Consider the following 18293-nt stretch of genomic DNA (forward strand, 5'->3'; position numbering starts at 1 on the left):
ATTACGTGATGAGTTGTCTGACTTGTTAGCAGGTCAAGATAGAACATCAACATATGTCTGGTTTATTGTAGCCTATTATGATTCCAGAGTGGAAATGGGAGCGTATCACAATGAATTTTGTGATTGGGTTACCTTTGACTCCTTCTAAAAAGGATTATATCTGGTTGATTGTTGATTGACTCACCAAGTCAGCTCACTTTATTCATGTTCGAGTTAATTATTCATTGAATAAGTTGGCGAGATTATATATCTTGAGATTGTCAAACTTCATGGTATTCTGTTGTCTATCATTTCTAATCGAGACCCGAGATTCACTTCTAGATTCTGGAAGGCTCTACATGAGGCTCTGGGTACTCGTTCGAACTTTAGTAAAGCTTTCCAACCACATACTGATGGTTAGTTTGAGAAAGTGATTCATGTTCTTGAAGATATGCTACGAGGTTGAGTGATTGACTTCCGTGGTAGTTGGGAGGACTTTTGCCTTTAGCTGAGTTCCCTTACAACAACAGTTATCAGGCTAGCATCCGTATGGCACCGTATGAGGCCCTATATGGACGTAAATCCATACTCCTATATGTTGGACTAAGTTGCATGATAGGAGGACGTTGGGTCCAGATTTAGTCTAGGAGACATAGGATACTGTCAGATTGATCCGTGATCACCTCAGAGAGGCTTTTGATAAACCAAAATCTTATGTTAACCAGAGGAGGAAGGATATTGACGAGAGAGGATATTGTCAGATTGATCCATGATTGCTGAAGTATTTTATTTGTATGCTTTTATACACTGTAAGGAGCATACTGGGATTTTAGCTCATTCTTCAATTCTTTTAACTTTTCTGATACTACTCCACAGTAGGTTAGCAGACTTGGCATCATGATGATTGATTATTCTCAGTTTTGTATCATTGTATATTTCTATACGCCTTTTTTGTTATATTTTGGTGACACATGATTTACTAACACTTATGTATATGTATTATCGCTATTTTGTTTTCTGATGTTGATATCCATGTATATTTACCGCATGGACTTTTCTGATTATTATATCAGCATTTTACCGTTACTTGGATTTTATTTTTTAAAATGGAATTGGATTGCGTTTTAAATATGAAAAGGATTTCTATGTACGACAATGGTAAGTGCGTCATGCTTTTCCCTCTTCGCTTGAGCTTTCAAAAAGTAGAAAAGCCAATACAATCGTGGACAGCGTTCCATTTTTCATTTGTCTGTTTGAAATTGTTAGATCAGGAGCTTTGCGGCCATGTATGTAGCCAAGGGTTTATTCCCTATTTAATCAATAAATCTTCCTGCTTAGCGGGGAAAAAAGATACAGCATCCATCGATGATTGTGGGCAATTATATGATACGCTAAAAAAGTTATTCAAGAATAATTTTGATGATTGTGGGCAATTATATAATAAAAGGGAAGAAAACTAAATTCTGATAATTTTCATTGGAATTTCAGGTCGGTAGAGCTTTCTTCTTCCTCATGATTATTTATGCTAAATCCTGGCCATGTTCGTTATAAAAAAAATGTATTGAAAACTTGGAAGTTTTGTTATTAACGTGGTTATAAAAATCGGCCGATCAAGTTTGCAGCAATCGATAAACGTGAGATATCGTTGTCTTTTATCAATACATACATGCATGCATTTCATTTCCATCAACAATTAACTACTTCTATTCTTCAAATAATAAAAGCTTTATCAAATATATGCTTCACATGTAGGTCTGTTTCTGAGATTTATGTGGCCCTATGACAAATAAAAAAATTGTGTATTTATTCTATTTTGTTCATTTAACTATTTTTTTTCTAAAACTATAACTAATGTTACATTTTAGTTTCATTTTAATCCATATCGTATAAAATTTATCAAAACCATTGATGTGATATTTTTAAATTTTATTCAATGATGATGAATTATTATATTATAGTGACACGTAAGTATCACTGTTGATTTTTCAATGGATGGTGCCCAAAATAAAACAAAAATTAAAATTAAATATGATTTTATAAAAAAATAATTAAGTCACCAAAATAAAATAAAGATATAATTGAAATATTAAACATAATATAATTTACCTATTTTAAATTGGGGCCTTGGACAGGTGTCCCTCCTGTTGAAGGTCGTGACTCCCCTATTCACATGGAAGTAATGGAGATCAACGGGAAATATTTGATTCATATGGAAGCCACCAAGGTGGAGTTGGTTGGACTAGAATCAGGGATGTTCATTTCAAAACCAAATCTATAAATTTAAAAGTAGGTTTAAATTTTATTTATTTTTTAAATTTAAATTTTATATTTTAACTCAAATATTTATTTTATTAAATATATATATATATATTTGTCGAGTCGAATCAAATACTAGTATAAATTTTTATTTTAAAAATTACATTTGATTTCATATGAGTATAATCTCTTTAAACCTAAACTGAATTAAATAACAAATGAAAAAATATATTAATATTCAAATCAAATTTAGATGAAAAAATCCAACAACCATATCCATAACCATCCCAATCTAGAACTCTTCTTGGCCGCTCATGGTCGTGTATTTGTTACGTGGATTGATATGATCAAAGCTTTTAATTTAACCAAGAATATCACGTGAATGTTCACGTAAAACAAGTTATGTCTTATAGGATTTTATACCATTTGCTATTATCCACAAATACACAAGTATTTGTTTGGTCAGTAACCTAGAAAAAAAGTTGAAACCAATGTCAGGGTTAGACAATCGTCCTCTTAAAAATTAAAAAAATATTATGATTTTAAAATTTTTTGTATATATTTTTATTTAAAATCTGTTTTTATTTTTAGATTTTTATAAATTCATCTATTCTTAAAATTTTAGAAATACATATATTTTGTATAAAAGTTTACGCCTGTCCTTACTTCGGATTAGTCTAACAATTCATCACCAGAGAAATTCAAGGTCGGCGATAGGGACGAAGATGGCAGCATCAACGTTGGTAAATAATTTGGCATGCAGTGGAATTTTTCTCAATGTCGAAGGTGCAAGGGTGGTTTAGAAGAAAGGACAAGAACATGGTGATGAATAATAAAAGAACAAAAGCATTCTTTTGGGTCAATTTATGGTTTTAGTCCCTAACTTTGACCAAAAAGAACTTAAGAGCTAATGCGGAAATTCAAGTATAAACTAGGAGTTAAGCCTAATTTTTATAATTAGTAATTTTATTATGTATAAATTATGGATTTAATTCATATATTTTAGGCTTCATACCAAAATAAATGCATAAACTGTACCACTTTTCACGAATAGGTATCTAAAGTGTTTTTTGACTCATCACGGTGTCTAACGTTAAAATGTTATCATTTTAAGTGTTCGGACTATCAACGACGTTAATTTCTTATGTTAAGTGAAACGTATCATAATTTGGTGATTTTTTTGTAATTTATTTTTTAAAAATTATTAAAAATATTATTATATTTATAAAAAATATTTTCTCTTAAATTATTAAAAAATTCAAAATCCTAATTTTATCCCGCCAGGCCGCCACTGTCACCCTTTTCGGCCACGATCTCCACCACCGATATAACCCTTGCCATCCTCCAAGTTTTACGCCACTGTATTTGTCACCGATTGGTCGTCGGAATCGCATAGGATCGCGATTTTCATCCTAGTGTTTACGGAGTATAAAACGTCGACTTGCCGTCGATCAATCATAATTTCATAGGAATTTTGGTCGTCAGGGGAGGTTAGGTTGGGTGGAGGTTCATCAACGACAAAGGGTGATGGTCGACGTAGGTTTAGGAGTTGAAATGGTTTATAAAGTTTTGGGTTATTTCAAAGTGGTTATTTTTAAATATATATATATATATAATTTTAACTTTTTGATCTTAAATAAAATTTTAAAATTATTAAATTGTGACATGTATTATTTAATGGAAAAATTAAAATCGTTGATGGTCCGGACACTTAAAGTGGTAACGTTTGTAACATTAGACATCTATTTCTGAAAAACAATATATTTAGACACTTATTTTGATATTAAGCCTACATTTTAATTTAGTTATTCTTAATTCTTATTCTTTTAAGATCTTGAAATTTTACTTCTGGTCTAGAATATATTATGAAATCTATTAAATTAAATTTTATTAATCTTTATATTATATGTTAGTATTAGAATTAATTCTTATTTTAAAATATTATAATTTGAAGTATGTAATTTAATTATATTAATTTTATATCATTTAAATGAATATTAAAATTTCATTGAAAAATATAACATTAAATTATCAAATTAAAATATAAATATTAATTACATAATTTATACATAACATAAAAACTAATCATAGAATTGGACTACAAAGAATGTAATTAGTATTAAAGAAATAAAAGAAAGAAGTAATATCGATAAATAGATGGGCCATAATTGAATCATATCTGGAGGCCTGGTCTCAGAAAGAGAGAAAAGGGGTAAAATAGTCATAGCAATTACTCCAGACTGTCGCTTCTATATATATCTTCATCTACAAAATCTAGGGTATAAAAAGCCCCCAAATCGTCTCCGCCCAAAAGAAACATAATTTTCCCCTTTCACCATAATTGAACGTTGAACTTCTGAAAATTCTTCAAAGCCACAACATATCCAGACATCCGCAGTCCCTTTGACTCCATTTTATTTTGTAATTTCTTTCTTCAAAATTCATATCCGTAATTGATTTTATCATTGTTTTTCTTTAACTTTTTCGATATCGAGATTCGAGACTTACAATTTTTTTTAAAAAAAATTGCGCAGATCGGGTGAATAATGGCGACGTTTGAGCTTTACCGGAGGTCAACGATCGGGATGTGTTTGACGGAGACTTTAGATGAGATGGTTTCAAGCAGTACTCTAAGCCCTGAGCTCGCTATTCAGGTTCTCGTCCAGTTCGATAAGGTACTGTTACAACCTTGTTCCGATTTTCTCTTTTTTCCATGGATGATTTATTCATTCATTTTCTTGCATTTTTGTTAGTCTATGACTGAAGCCCTTGAAAGTCAAGTGAAGAGCAAAGTTTCTATTAAGGTACATTCTTTTTTACTTAAATAGAAAACGGTGATTCTTGTGTTTTATTTATGTGGTGATCTGATGTTTCTATGAACAACTGGGGTGAAATATTTTTGTTTTAGATCTGATAGTTAAGGGTAGGGGTGTTAAAAAAAGACCCGAAACCCCGTAACTGTTAACTGGTATAATAGTTATATTTAACAGGCTAACCGAACCGTTAATACTAAACGGTTTTGGTTTAACCGAACGCTAAAAATAATAGCTAAGGTTATAGTACGAATTTTGATAAACAGATATATTTCTAATTTATTATATTTTTACATAAATAACTTAATATAAGTTTCTATTAGTTACAATTTATATATATTTTTAATAAAACTTTGTATACAAATAACTTAATATATATTTTTTATTTTTTTAATTTTTTTTATTTCTTTGAAAATATAGAAACATACTTACACCAATATAATTATATGTTTATTGATAGGTAGTAAGATATTAGGAGATGTACGTTCTTACATCGGTGTAAGTATGTGTTAAGTGCTACACTTTTTTATTTTATTCACTTACATCGTGTAAGTATGTGTTAAGTGCTACACTTTTTTGTTTTATTCACTTACACCGGTGTAAGTATGTATTAAGTGTTACACTTGTTTATTTTATTCACTTACATCGGTGTATGTATGTGTTAAGTGCTACATTTTTTTGTAGTATGAATTATGAAAAAAAATTGACAAATAATTGTAATAGGTTAACCTGTAACCGAACCGTTAATAACAGTTAACCATTAGCGGTTAACCGTTTCTTAATGGTTAGGTTACGGTTAGAAGAATCTCATAATCGTTATAACTGTTAACCGACCGTTAAACGGTACGGTTAACCGTCCATGAACAGCCCTAGTTAAGGGCAATGTTTGACCTTCCCATCCTGAAGACAGATCATTCACCATTCATGAATGATGAAATATCCCTGTATTTTATTTTACAAGTATTTGCAGGGATCAAAATCTAGCTACGGTGTCAATTGTAATGGTACCAAATTTGCATATATGGTCCCTGATTGTGGTAGTAATTGGTTTTTTTTTTTCAGTATGTGTGTTTTGCACTTATCCGATGGGAGTGCTAGCAAGCGGAACACATGATTATTTGTATGACATGCATTTCATCATGTCAGATCCTGCTTCATAGCCCTCTTTTTCCAAAATGTTTCCTAGGATCAATATTGATGATTTGAAATTTTGAAGTGCAGGGTGAACACATCTTAATTATATATTCAAGGCTTCAATTATGCCAAAAAAATTGGGTTATTTTAGTATTATGCTAGAGAAACATTTTCTGGGGACCTGAAATAATAGTCCTGTGGAAAGCTTACTTGTTTGATAAAGTTCCTTTTCTATCATACATAATAATGTATTTTCGTTTTGGTACATGTCAAAAACTGTAGTTGGTTGGTAATCATCATTATGTTCTTTTCTTTTCTTTTGTAGCTAAACTCTTAGCTTTCTTCTGCTAGGTTGCTTCGACATTAATTTCTTTAAAGTACCCATGTTTGAAGTATATCCGGATATAGATATGCCCCTCAAAGGACTCCAACTACTTTAAAATTTCAAAAAACAATCGAGCTTGTTCAAGTTGGATATGTACCTGTATCTGGGTTTCACACTAGAGTTTGAGCAAATATAGGGTTTTTGCCACTTGTTTTGACCCTTCACCATTTATAAATATTTTATTTGGGGGCTTTCGTGCTCTCTAGTGACACATTTAAATCAACATACAATCTAGCATTGCCATGCAAAAGGCTTCCTGTAATTTAAATTTGGATGCTGATTGTCTTGTATGTTTGTGCTACAGGGACATCTGCACACCTATAGATTCTGCGACAATGTTTGGACTTTCATTTTACAGGATGCTTTGTTTAAGAACGAAGATTCTCAGGAAAATGTTGGTCGAGTCAAAATAGTAGCATGCGACTCAAAGCTGCTCTCGCAATGAAATGCCAAATCAGTGTTGGCTCTGATGGTGGTTTAAGGAGATGGTTGACTGGATTGAACGACATATATATTAAAGATATGTTAATTGTAAGCCATCAACCTTTATGGATGAATTTTTCTTTCTTCATTTTATTTTTCTATTCGATAACGTTATGGAGGTGAAAAATTTTAGAACAAAAAAGATGAAACCTATTTATATATGACAAGAATGGTTTATATCTATGTTATTCAGACTTGGTGTCTTTTTTTATCCGTGCGTGTGTAGATGACAGTGCATTTATTTTTAAAAAAAGTTTTCATGTATTAGATAAATCTTTGAAGGTATCTTTGTACTGAGGTTCGAGCATTGTGATATTATATCAATGTTAGGCCTGTCACCTATTTACTACCTAATCCCATGCGAAATTGAGTACCGTTAGTGAAGTTGTGCATGTGTTGGTTTGTATATTACTACATGGTAGGGGAGTGTCGATTGGTGTTGTCTCACGTACGTTACGTATCGGGTTTTTTGTGGTGTGATATTAAAATAGGGTTGTTGATTGCTTTGAGGTTGGATGCTTACAAATTCTGAGCATATCTAGGTTTTACAAGTAATGTAATTGTGGAAACACAACGAAGAGTCCCTAGTGTGATGGTTAGGTTGAGTAGTTCATCCAATAGAGTGAAGATTCTTTTTAGTTGAATTAAATGTATCGTCAAATTTAATTGTGGTCGATGAGTAGCAGTAGTCGTACACATTAATAGAGCATATGAAATGGTGTACAATATGTGAATCCAATTTAGAAGTCTAAAATGCTACAATATCAAAATATAGAACTTTTAGAAAAGAATGTGAACTTGTAGTTGAATGATTTTCCATGGCTGTGACCTTTGACTCCCTTGGATTGGATTACTTCACTCCATCAAAACATAAAACTTTAACAAAGTAAAAATAATCTGAGCATTTTGTTTGTTTGTTTTATTATAAATGTGGACTGGCAACTGGAATCTAAACATAATCATCCCTAACATAAAATTTAACTGGATCTAAATATTAAAATTTATGATTAATTAATTAAAATATTTGACTAAGTACTCCAAAGCTCCCCTGATTAGGGATCATCAAAATACCCGATCCAATATGATCCTATGGGAACGGTGTTCCTTAATTTCGGGGATCAGGGTAGGACAAGGTTGGGTTTAAGGTGAAAATCACCGATCTGGTCCGACCCGATTACTTTATATATATATATATATATATATATATATATATATATATATATATATTTAATATCTTTATTATTAAATATGTTATTTATTAAAATATGTTATTTAATTATTAAAAATATAGAAATTATAAAATATATTAATTTAACTGTTTAAAATATGAAAATAATTATAAATATATTTTTATAAAATACATTATTTTAATTATTTTAAAAATAATATATTCAAATCGAGTCAAAATCACAGTTTTAATCTAAAATTCGGGGTTAGTCCGGGTGGGAAAAAACCATCCCGCCCCGCCCCGAGCCTATTGCTATTTTATAGGCAACAAACTTGTTATAATAACATCCTAGCACTCCCAAGAACCAACATAAAGCCCAATAAATGAAACAGAGAAGGGAACAGATTCCAGGCATTAAAACATTGCAAATTACAAGCACAAGAACCAGAACAACCCAGCAGGCCAACAAAAAGCCCATTAAAACATAAGATAAATAATCAAGATCAATGCATTGATTGTTAAACCCCATCGAAAGTAGCCCTTACCTCTTACTATCGTGACCAATGGGGAAAAAATAAAATATATCTGTAATTGGAAGTGAAGTTTTGCTTAACGGTTCTTTGAACATCCATGTTGTAATCTTTCAATCCAACTCGAAAGTTTAAAAGATAAATTGATTTTTCTGTTAAATTAAATTGTGTTCACCTCATTAATTATAAGATCAGGATATATCTCGTACCACTCAATTACGAGTGCAATTATAAATGATAATATCTTAAAGGTTTTAATTTAATCGCTCAATTATATTACAAAATGTCATTTGTCTAATATTAAACGTAATAATGATATAATAATCTGGTATAATAATAGTTTTAATTCTTAAAATTTATATATTCTATCAATTTGATCTTAAGTTAAAATAATTCATTAAATTTAATAATTCAGCTTAAAAAATCTCATCAATATAGTCTTTGTTCTTCTCCTAAGTCGCTCGTGCATCTTCCATAAATATTATATTACTTTTTCTTTGCTTAAAATTACTCTTAATCTTTTCTATGGCGTTGAATTTTACTAATAGAAGATCTGTGTTTATTATTCTGTATAAGACACTAAGTAGGGAAGGCAAAATATTTTCTATGGAATCCATTTTATTGTACACTTGGGATGATAATTTAACTCGAAATCGACAGATTTTAACTCGACTTGATTTGATAGGGTTAAATTTAAAAAAGGGCTTGGGTCAAGTGTTAAAAATTTTTGATATTTCGATATAACAAATTAAGTTAAATGAATTTTAAGATTTTCCAAAAAGATTTTCTAAGTATATTCGATATAATTATTCGAATATCAAAATATTACTCAAAGTATTTCAAAGTTCATTTTAAATCCTTACTCAAGTGTAAAATTAAGTTTTAATCTTAAAATAATTTCAAAACGATTTTACAAAATATTTCGAACCATTTCAAAGTCAAAAATTCCAGATTGCTCAGAGGAAACCGATTCCCCCTGAATGGTTTGGCTCTGAGAATTCCAGTATGCTCGGAGGGAACCGATTCCCCCCAGGGGTACCGATTCCCCCCACGCTCCAAGCAGAAATATTAATTGTTTTCACACTTAAACGGCTCCAAAAACTTCATTAATGATCCCCCAACGTTCAGAAGTGATTCAAGGTGTATTTAAGCAAGCTTAGAAGCCATTGATCAACAACAAGAAACATCAAGCAACTAGAATCAAGAGAGAATCAAAGAGAAAGCATCAAACCTCAAGTTTGAGCATTTCAAGCCTATTTTCATTCAATATTCATTTTGCTTTCAAGAACACTTATTGTGCTCAATTGTATTCATTCTTGAGTGTTCTTTTTTTTGTTCTAGAATTGTGCAAACAATCTACCTTGTGAGGATTTCCTTGGAAGTTTGCAAATTTGTATTGTTCTCTTTGGGAGAGAGTGTTCTCAAGAATTTGGGGTATAATTCTTGAGGGTTTGTAAGGTTACTCTTTGTCCTCAAAAGAAAGACAAATTAGTGAATTTGTGGAAAATCCTTAGTGTGGATAGCTAAGGTAGTGGACGTAGACTTTGGTTGAGAAAGTCGAACCACTCTAAATCGATGTGCAAATTTCTTTCAATTTTCTGCAAAAGCTTCACCAAAAATTTTAATTGCCAATTCACCCCCTCTTGGCCATATTCACCAATCTATTAACTCAACAATTGATATCAGAGCCTAACTCATTTAAAGATTTAATCACCTCTTGAGTCGATTCGAGAAGAGTTACATCGATAATCAAAGTCATCAATGACTTCTACTTCAAACTTCGACTCCGGTCTCGATTCGATGCTTGTCAACAAGCCTCATTTCTTCAATGGGGCTAACTATGCCTATTAGAAAAATAGAATGGTGTACTTCATTCAAGCAAGTGACATGGGAGCATGGAATGTCGTAGAAGAATGATACTTCAAGCCTCTCACTCATCCAAGATTATGGAGTGAAGGAGAGACAAAAATGTTCCAACTCAACTCCAAAGCCATCCATATTATATTTTTGCTCTTGGACCAGATGAATACGGAAGAGTTTCATCTTGTACAATCGCCAAAGAAATATGGGACAAACTTCAAGTCACTCATGAAGGTACCGATGAGGTAAAGAAATCTAAAATTAGTATTCTAACGCATAGCTATGAAAATTTCATGATGAAACCAAATGAATATATCAAAGCTATGACGGATAGATTCTCAACGATTGTCAATGGTCTCAAATCATATGGAGAGATCATTTCAAATGAAAAGCTTGTGAGGAAGCTAGTTTACTCCTTTCCAAAATCGTGGCAATCAAAGAAGACGACAATCATCAAGTCTAAGGATCTAACGTCCTTAACTCTTGAAGAGCTAATCGGTTTACTCCTCACTTATGAAATGATGCTTGAAGATGAGATGGACCTCGATAAGATTAAAGAGACACCAAAGGAGAAAAGAAAAACATTAGAGTTGCTCTCAAATCCACAAAAGATGAGAATGATTCAGATGAAGATGACGATGACGAGGAAATGGCATTGTTTGCCAAACGGTTCAGAAAAATGATGAGACCTTACCGAGGAAGAAAATTCAAACGAAATGACGGCCTCAAAAATGAACCAAAAGAGAAAGACCCAATCATTTGCTATGAATGCAAAAAGCCGGGGCATGTCAAATATGTTTGCCCACAATTGAAGAGAAAGGGTCAATCAAAGAATAAGCACAAGGCTCATGTGGCTACATGGAGCGATGAAGAATGTTCTGATGAAGAGGAACAAGAAGTAGCAAACTTGTGCTTGATGGTGTTCGGGGAAGATTCTGATTTTGATGATTTATCCTATGATGAGTTATTAGAGGAATATAATGGGTTGGCTTCGGATGATGAGAAATTGTTTTTAAAATATAAAAATGATATTTCAAAATTGAAAAATGAAAATAAACTCATATCCAAAACCAACAACGATCTTGAAAGTAAAATCAAAGATTTACAAATCAAACTAGAAGAGTTTGAAAAGAAAATTTTGGATTTGCAAAATTTAGTTTCAAAGGAAAATGATGATCATCAAAAGAAAATTGATGATCTTAAAGCCTCTTTTGATAAAGTTGGAACAAAACGTTTTGAAAATGGAGAAAATTCAAAATCCAACTTTGTTATAAAAAGTTTTAAAAACTACGATCATAGAGGTCCCCAAAGAACCTCTAATGGAAAAATCGTTAAAAGTATATGGGTTCCTAAAGAGCTCATACTACAAAAGATAAGGATATCCTACACAAATGGATACCTAAGGGGACTAGGATTCTGGAAACTAATGAATATGAACCCAAAAGAATTTGGGTACCAAAAATTAGAAATTAATATATGTTTGTAGGAAAATGAGCATTGCTACAAGGCAGGGGAAACAAATCCAAATTCATGGTACCTTGATAGTGGATGCTCAAGATACATATCATTGAGCTTAACGCCAAAAATGGAGGAGAAGTGACTTTTGGTGATGATTCAAAAGGTCACATTGAAGTTATTGGTACTATTGATAATACCTCTTCCATACAAATTAAGAATGTTTTATATGTGAATGGATTAAAGCATAATCTATTGAGTATTAGTCAATTTTGTGATAAGGGATTCAATGGCATGCTTGATATTAATGGTTGTAAAGTCATTGACATTGCATCTAATCAGATTATGCTTGTTGGTCATAGAATAGAAAACATATACATGGTGCATTTAGATTCTATTGATATGACTAATTTGTGCCTAGTTGCTAAGGATGAACATGATATTTGGTTATGGCATAGGAGACTAGGACATACTAGTATGAGTGTTTTGCAACAGCTAATTCAAGGTGATTTAGTTCGAGGGTTGCCTAAGCTTAAATTTGATAATGATAAAATCTGTGATGCTTGTGCTAAAGGAAAAAAAAGCGAGCTTCTTTTAAATCCATTAATGATGTATCAACTAGTAGAGTATTACAATTAATCCATATAGATTTTTTTGGGCCAACTAGGACTATTAGCTTGGGTGGAAAACAATATGCATTTGTCTTGGTAGATGACTATTCTAGATATACTTGGGTTCTATTCTTAAGTACTAAAGATGAAGCATTAGAAAATTTCATCACATTTTCAAAAGTAATCCAAAACGAAAAAGGTTAATCTATCACTAGTGTTAGAAGTGATCATGGCACTGAATTTGAAAATCTTGGATTTAATGAGTTTTGTAATTCTAATGATATTAGCCATAATTTTTCAGCACCTAGAACCCCACAACAAAATGGAGTTGTTGAGAGGAAAAATTAAACTTTAGAAGAAATGGCTAGAACTATGCTTTGTGAAAATAATTTGCCAAAATATTTTTGGGCGGAAGCCACAAATACCGCTTGTTATGTTGTAAATCGAGTAATGATTAGGCCTATTTTAAAGAAAACTCCATATGAAATTTTCAAAAATAAAAAGCCTAACATTAGCTATTTTCATCTTTTGGATGTAAATGTTTTGTTTTAAATAACGGTAAAGAAAACCTTGGCAAATTTGATGCTAAAAGTGATGAAGGAATTTTTCTGGGTTATTCCTTAAATTCTAAAGCTTATCGAGTATTTAATAAAAGAACTTTAGTTGTAGAAAAGTCTATACATGTTGTTTTCGATGATAATCCCCTTCCGAGGAAGGATTCTTGTGTGAATGATGATGTAGGTATTATAAATACAAATGAAGTTAGACATGACGTTGAAGAACCATCATCAAAGGAAGAAACAAAAGATGAGGTAGCTCATGATCCTCTTGAGAATCCAACCATTGAAGAAAGGGAAGTATCTTATCAAAGAGAGTACAACTATGTCAAGGATGGTAAGATTATAGGTGATCCATCCAAAGGGGTAACAACTCGATCTTCTCTTGGAAATATTTGTAATTATATTGCATTTATTTCATGCATGGAGCCTAAGAATATTAAAGAATCATTAAAAGATGAACATTGGATTATGGCTATGCAAGAAGAATTAAATCAATTTGAGAGAAGTAAAGTATGAACATTAGTTGAAAGGCCTAGTAATAAATCTACTGTAGGCACTAGATGGGTATTTAGGAATAAGCTTGATGAGAGTGGTAATATAGTGAGAAATAAGGCTAGACTTGTTGCTCAAGGGTATACTCAAGAAGAGGGCATAGACTATGATGAAACATACGCTCCCGTGGCTAGGATGGAAGCAATTAGAATGTTATTAGCATTTGCATGTTTTCATGAATTTAAATTATATCAAATGGATGTTAAAAGTGCATTTTAAATGGTTTTATAAAGGAAGAAGTGTATGTGGAACAACCTCCAGGTTTTTGAAGATTCAAAATTTTCGAATCATATTCTTAAATTGACAAAAGCGCTTTATGGTTTAAAACAAGCTCCTAGAGCTTGGTATGAAAGATTGTCAAACTTTTTAATTGAAAAAGGTTTTTCAAAAGGGAAGGTTGACACTACATTGTTTTTAAAGCATAAAGGTAAAGATTTATTAGTAGTTCAAATTTATGTTGATGATATAATATTTGGTTCTACTAATGATGTTATTTGCCAAGAATTTTCTAAGCTAATGCAAAGTGAGTTTGAGATGAGCATGATGGGGGAGCTCTCATTTTTCTTGGGACTCCAAATCAAGCAAAGAAAAGATGGTATCTTCATCAATCAAGCTAAGTACGTCAAAGATATGCTCAAAAAGTTTGGACTGGAAAATGGCAAACCTCACGACACTCCAATGAGCTCTTCAACAAAGCTTGACTTAGATGAAGGAGGTAAATGTGTAGTTGTTAAATTATATAGGTCAATGATTGGCTATTTGCTTTATCTAACTGCAAGTAGACTGGACATTATGTTTAGTGTTTGCTTATGTGCTAGATTTCAATCATGTCCTAAGGAATCACATTTACTAGCTGTTAAGAGAATCTTTAGATACCTTAAGGACACTCCTAGTTTAGGACTTTGGTATCCTAGAGACTCTAGCTTTAGCTTGCATGCCTTTTCTGATGCGGATTATGGAGGATGCAAATTAGATAGGAAAAGCACCTCCGGTACTTGCCAATTCCTTGGAAATATGCTGATTTCTTGGTTTTCAAAGAAATAAAATTGTGTTGCATTATCTACCACTGAAGCCGAATACATTTCAGCTGGTAGTTGTTGTGCACAAGTTTTATGGATGAAACAACAACTTTTTGATTATGGAATTGAAGTAGGTACCATTCCTATCAAGTGTAACAATACTAGTCTATTTGTCTCACTAAAAATCTCATCCAACACTCTAGAACTAAGCACATTGAAATAAGACATCACTTCATTAGAGACCATGTCACTAAGGAAGATGTAGTTCTAGAATTTGTTGATACTTTGCACCAATTAGCGGATATTTACAAAACCTTTAGACAAGGAAAGATTTTGGACACTTAGGAGAGAATTAGGTTTGACCAACCTATCTTCACTTAGTGTTTAAAATAATTTTAGCACTTTTAAGACTAAATGAAAAATGCTTAGAATAGTAATTTTTGATTGCATTCATTGCTATTAGTTAGGGGGAGTTTATGATTATTGATGAAAATTAACTTTATGTTCAAATATAGTTTAAAGATTAATTTGGTTGTTTGAACGTGATTAATTTTCAATGTATGAGTTGCCAATACCACTAGAGAAAATTAATTTAGCATTTTGTGTGTTTAAAATCGGATTTTAGCATTTTGGTGCAGAGGGAATCGATACCCCCATGAGGGAACCGATTCCCCCTTTGAAGGGAACCGATTTCCCCTAGGGGAATCGATACCCCCTGGGGTTCTGGATTTTAACACGGGAAGAACACCCAAAAATCCTAAACCCTCTTTTTCTTCCCTGCCACTGTTTCCCCTCTCTACTCTCCCTATCTCCATTCTTGCCTCAAATCAACGTTTTTAATCGGAATTCACTTCAAATATCATCTTCTAAACCTGCTAGCATCATTAAAATCATGCAAACAACATAAAAATCCACTCAATCTCATCTTTCAAGGTAAATTTTTCTAAACTCTCTATTTCATTAATTTTGAACATAGGACTAGTTTTAAATAGAAATAGTGATCAGGCATTGCTTATTAGTGTTTAGAAACTAAATTTTTACAACTAATCAAAAACACAAGATTTTTCCAAAATTTTTAAAATTTTCAAAATAAAAAAATTGTTTTTCAAATTATTGTGTTTTGATTGAATTATGTTGTTGTTATGAAAACTATACATATATTGTTTTTCAAAATCTTATTTTTCAATAGTTTTAAAAAACTTTGCCCATTAAGATTGGTTTAGAGAACCCTGAAATATTGAGGACTCAATTGAGTTTTGGGATTGATTGAATTACATATATGTGTTTTATAAATTGCAGGTTATCCATTCTATTCCGACTTCCTAAACCATGTTAATCCTAAACGTGCTAGGTCATCATCTAGTCGCTCACAGCGTCAACCAAATCCACCTCCAAATCCTCCTCCTATTCCTGAAATTCCAATTCCTAATCCTAATCCTATTGATCCTAATATACTATCCAAAACTCGTGCTTCAATCATCCTGATCCTAGAAATCATCGTTTTTGGTATTATCAATATTTTGACTCTTACAAAATTAGAGAAGAACGTATCCCTTCTCGTCAAGCTATGTTAGATGTCGATTTTAGATATCTTCCTCTTTTACAAGAGTGGAAATTTGATAAACTTTGTGACTTTGAACCTATAGTTTACCATCAACTTGTTCTTATCTTTTATTCTAATGTCATTTGTGTCAAAAACCGAGCTCAAACTGAGACCATAGAAGTTCGTTCCTACCTCCTAGGACAATTCTTACATATTAACTCGGCTTATATAGGCAAAGCATTAGGATTAGATAATGATGGTATATCAAATGAAAAATAGGTTTTAGGTTCTCGTTATAAAAGAAGAGATAATGCAAGTGTCTTAGACCTTCATGATCGTTTTCTTCATTTAATGATTTCTTGGTGGTTTTGACCATCCGAGGTCGTTACTCTACTCTTCGTACTTTAGATTTTTGGTGGTTACATTGTTTCCAAAACAATATTAAAATAAACATACCTCAGATTATTTTGCTAAAATCGTTGAAACCGTAAATCTTGTTCCTAACAAGAAACTCTGTTCATCTCTAGTTTACGGTTGCATTCTGGGTAATCTTTTTTCTAAAGCCGGGCTTAGAGTAGGTCTATATGTCATCTTTCCTCTAAAGAAATAAATTAATCTTCTTTCCTTAACGAGAGCGGGATGGATAAAGGATAAGGAAACCGGTGAATGGGATCGATCTTCTGAAAATACTCCAGGAGCTAGTTCTTCACGAGCTCCACCAAAAGCTGACGACGATCCCGAGCTTGAACAATTAATGCGAGACATCGATGAAACCGAAGATGAGTCTGAGCAGCCCGAGGAGTAGCCCGAGGAGCAAGCACAACAAACAAATCAAATGCCTCATATTTTCAATCTTTTATGGAGACATTCGATTTCCGATATGCTACAATAGATTCGCGCTTTACTTCTATAGAGTCCCATTTATCCACAATGGGAGCTCAACAATTGGAAATTCTCCAGGAGATGCGTGCAAACAATGAAGCAACCAACGCTCGTATTAATGACTCACTCATGAAATGGCCGCTATACGAGCTCGTTTTCCTCCTCCCGATCCTCCTACGGATGCTTGATTCTTTTTTTGCTTTAGTACTTTGAACTTAAAGCTTATTGTTTCAACATTTTGAATATTTTGGAATGTTTGATTTTTGTGGATTGTTAAACTTTGGATTTGTTTGGATGTTTGAATATTTGGTTTAGTTAAATTTATTGCATCATTTACATCATTTTAGCAATATGACCAATTTTGCCATATCACATTATTTGAATATTGATTATGAAACTAATGGCTAACGTTTCTCTTGATTGTGATCTTAGAAGCTTAAACTATATATATAATCAATTGGTCAAATGATTTCAAAACCTTGTTTAAATTCTTTTACGAATCTTTTTGATTTAACAAAAGGGGATAAATGTTATTAAATTAAAAAAAAAAGAGTTTTTGAAGAGGAGAAGTGTTAGAGTAAGGGGAGTAATTTCAAAACTTGATTTCAAAATCTTAAAATTACTAAAATGTTTATTATATCAAAAAGGGGGAGATTGTTGAAAACATTTTGATATTTCGATATAACAAATTAAGTTAAATGAATTTTAAGATTTTCCAAAAAGATTTTCTAAGTTTATTCTATATAATTATTCAAATATCAAAATATTACTCAAAGTATTTCAAAGTTCATTTTAAATCCTTACTCAAGTGTAAAATTAAGTTTTAATCTTAAAATAATTTCAAAACGATTTTACAAAATATTTCGAATCATTTCAAAGCCAAAAATTCCAGATTGCTCAGAGGGAACCGATTCCCCCCAAGGGGGTACCGATTCCCCACTGAATGGTTTGGCTCCGAGAATTCCAGTATGCTCGGAGGGAACCGATTCCCCCCACTGTTCAACGGTCAAAATATTTGAATTTTACACTTAGGGAACCGATTCCCCATTAGGGGTACCGATTC

General features: G+C 32.1%; 1 protein-coding gene across 1 annotated transcript; it reads left to right on the top strand.

Annotated features, from left to right (window-relative positions):
• The first annotated feature begins 4524 nt into the window (after positions 1-4524).
• LOC120154451 (transcription initiation factor IIA subunit 2) lies at positions 4525-7231 on the top strand. Its single transcript, XM_039166204.1, has 4 exons — positions 4525-4656; positions 4770-4910; positions 4989-5039; positions 6872-7231. Exons 2-4 carry the CDS (start codon positions 4782-4784, stop codon positions 7010-7012), a joined length of 321 nt encoding a protein of 106 aa, XP_039022135.1. The 5' UTR covers positions 4525-4656; positions 4770-4781; the 3' UTR covers positions 7013-7231.
• Positions 7232-18293: the final 11062 nt, after the last annotated feature.

The sequence above is a fragment of the Hibiscus syriacus genome, unplaced genomic scaffold, assembly GCF_006381635.1.
Source record: "Hibiscus syriacus cultivar Baekdansim isolate YM2019G1 unplaced genomic scaffold, ASM638163v2 tig00111131_pilon, whole genome shotgun sequence".
In the NCBI taxonomy this organism is placed as follows: domain Eukaryota; kingdom Viridiplantae; phylum Streptophyta; class Magnoliopsida; order Malvales; family Malvaceae; genus Hibiscus; species Hibiscus syriacus.

What these genes read in the sequence shown, in the direction of transcription:
- LOC120154451 (XM_039166204.1), top strand. Translation starts at nt 4,782, where the DNA reads ATGGCGACGTTTGAGCTTTACCGGAGGTCAACGATCGGGATGTGTTTG. An exon ending in TTCTCGTCCAGTTCGATAAG is followed by an intron (nt 4,911 to 4,988) that starts GTACTGTTACAA and finishes CATTTTTGTTAG; the next exon opens with TCTATGACTGAAGCCCTTGA. An exon ending in AGAGCAAAGTTTCTATTAAG is followed by an intron (nt 5,040 to 6,871) that starts GTACATTCTTTT and finishes TTTGTGCTACAG; the next exon opens with GGACATCTGCACACCTATAG.